We start from the raw sequence: 2412 nt of genomic DNA, 5'->3' as shown, positions 1-2412 counted from the left end.
CATACAGGCAAACAGGAAAACGTTGACATTTTTACATATATTTCTAAATATGAAGCTACATGTCAGCATGTGGTTAGCTAAGTGTAGCATAAAGACTGGAAACCGGTGAAAACAGCTAACCTCTGTGCACAGTTCAAAAATACCTGTAAAGCACATAAACGTTATATATTGTTTATTTACTTGCAAAAACTGAGGTGTGAAAACGACACATGGTTTTACAGGGGGTTAGAATCCTTCATCCAGTAACTTTAGAGGTGCTTTTTGGAGAGAGCAAGGGTAGCTGTTTCCCTTTGTTTGCAGTATTTATGCTAAGCTAAAATAAACCAATCAAAGCTAAGTTACGCTAAGATAATCGCCTGCGGGGTAAGATTTACCTAGAATACAAAAATGAGGGTGGTTTCAATGTTGTCAGCTAAGAAAACATGTTTCCCAAAAAATGTCTTTAGCCAGATGTTAAAAGAAAACATAAAATGAAATAAGATGAAATAAAATACAGTTGATTTACGCATTCAAACATTAAAGACAAAATACTGTTGATCCAATCAAACAGCTTAAGGCGTGTAAAAGACGGTAGACAGGTTTAGCAGAGAACAGGTAAGGTAACACACACACACACACAGCTGTTCAGGTTACAGTTAGTGATGACTAGGCACATGTGGTTGTGAATCTGAGAAGCTTGACAGTGGCTTTATATTGTGTGTGTGTGTGTGTGTTTACCAGTTTAGTCTACAGTTACATTGTGTGTGGACACTGGAGCATGGGAAGGTATGAAGGGAGTGGTGAAATGAAGGGCTGATATGGGTATGTGTGTGTGTGTGTGTGTGTGTGTTTTTTACCATTTTACCATTCTACAGTTACATTGTGTGTTTACCAGTGTAGTCGACAGGCTGCTTGCGGTCTCCGTTTACAAACAGTTTCAGAGTTGGGAAGCCTCCGATGTCAAACTCTTCGGCCAGCTCCGTCTCTACTGTGGCGTCCACTTTGGCCAAACGCACCGCTGCTGCTTCTTCCTCCTTCAGCTTCCCAGCAGCCTCTGCGTAAAGAGGCTCAAGCTGTTGGCAGTGGCCACACCAGGGAGCATCTACACACACACACACACACACACACAGATAGTTAATCTCTTTATACAGCATGGGACTGCGTTTAAATGTTTCCGTGTAGAAGAAATACTGGAAGTAAATAACCAAAGCAGCAGACATCCAGCTACTCAACGGGCCTCTGTTCTGTCCAGTTCTTGCTATCACATGCAAAGATACACATGGAAATAAGCTGCTGATAGCAGTTTGGCTCAGGCTTTTTCCCCTTTTCTCTTTTCCTTGTCTGGACCCCTCCACTGGCAGTGCTGAGCTCATCTGTGGGAGAGTTGAACCAAGAGAGCATCTGGACAGGAGAGGCCACGTGTTTGCACATTTGTATGATAACGCCTCGGAGCTCATGAGCGCTAGAAAAGACAAAAAGACACGTATCCTGTGATGAATACTCTAAACTCAAGGTCCACCAAGTTAAGTTGTCCCACGGCCTTCTTCAGCTACATTTTAGTATGCGTATCCAAGGTCAAGAATGAACCTCCATATCCATTCTACTCTGCATGTCTTCTTTAGGAACGTACCATTCTTCGACACCTTTTAACACAAAACTGGTCAATAACAATCCATTCTAAAAAAGCAACACAAATATAACATGGTCTCAGAAAAGAAAAATAGATTTGATGAAATTCTTTGCACCTATATGGCACAAGAGTTTATTCATCATTAACAGGGTGCACTCTACATTTGATATAAATCATAACTACTTACAGAATTCCACCAGTAGATACTGATTCTCGCTGAGTGCTCTGGCAAAGTTGTTGATGTGGAGAACCATCACATCTTTCTCCTCCTCTATCTCTGTTGTTTTCTCTTTCTTTGGTGGCTCTTTGGTGTCCTCCTCCTCTCCTGAATTCTCTTCTGTCGTCTCCTCCGATGCGTCTTCTTGTGATTCTGTCTGTTTGGCGTCTGTGTCGTCAGCCCGGATGCAGGAGGCCCACAGCAGCAGGCCCAGCAGAGTTACGGACAAAAGTGTGTGCATCCTCATGTTTGCGTTTCTGCTCTGGTACCTCTGCTCATGTATGGAAACCCACAGTACATGGGTCACTAAAAGTTTGTACCTTTATGTGTCTAAGATGGAGAGTGTGTGTCAAAATTTTACTGGCCTTCCCTGTCATCCAATCAGACGGTGCACCTTCACGGGACTCTAAACCAATCAAATACTGCCCTGTAGATTCAGAATGGAGCAAACTGGATGATTGACTTTCAACGCTACACCAACTCTTTCCCTCCTCCCTCTTTTATTGATTCTTCTCTGACAATTTTTTTTATTGTGTCTTTAGCTTTTAGAACTCGTCACGCATCAGATGGTAGCATGTACATGTGT

General features: G+C 42.5%; 1 protein-coding gene across 1 annotated transcript in view; it reads right to left on the bottom strand.

Moving 5' to 3' along the window:
• Positions 1-2100, bottom strand: part of pdia2 (protein disulfide isomerase family A, member 2) — a 5639-nt gene extending 3539 nt beyond the window's left edge. Inside the window, exons 1-2 of the mRNA XM_028564077.1 lie at positions 1797-2100; positions 872-1081 (exon numbers count right to left, since the gene is read on the bottom strand). Coding sequence (XP_028419878.1) covers positions 872-1081; positions 1797-2073 — 487 coding nt within the window. The 5' untranslated portion in view covers positions 2074-2100. The remainder of the gene's footprint in view (positions 1-871; positions 1082-1796) is intronic.
• Between the last annotated feature and the right edge of the window lie 312 nt (positions 2101-2412).

The sequence above is a fragment of the Perca flavescens genome, chromosome 2, assembly GCF_004354835.1.
Source record: "Perca flavescens isolate YP-PL-M2 chromosome 2, PFLA_1.0, whole genome shotgun sequence".
Taxonomy (NCBI): domain Eukaryota; kingdom Metazoa; phylum Chordata; class Actinopteri; order Perciformes; family Percidae; genus Perca; species Perca flavescens.
The sequence above is the reverse complement of the archived record's forward strand: the minus strand, read 5'-3'. Positions and strand labels throughout refer to the sequence as shown.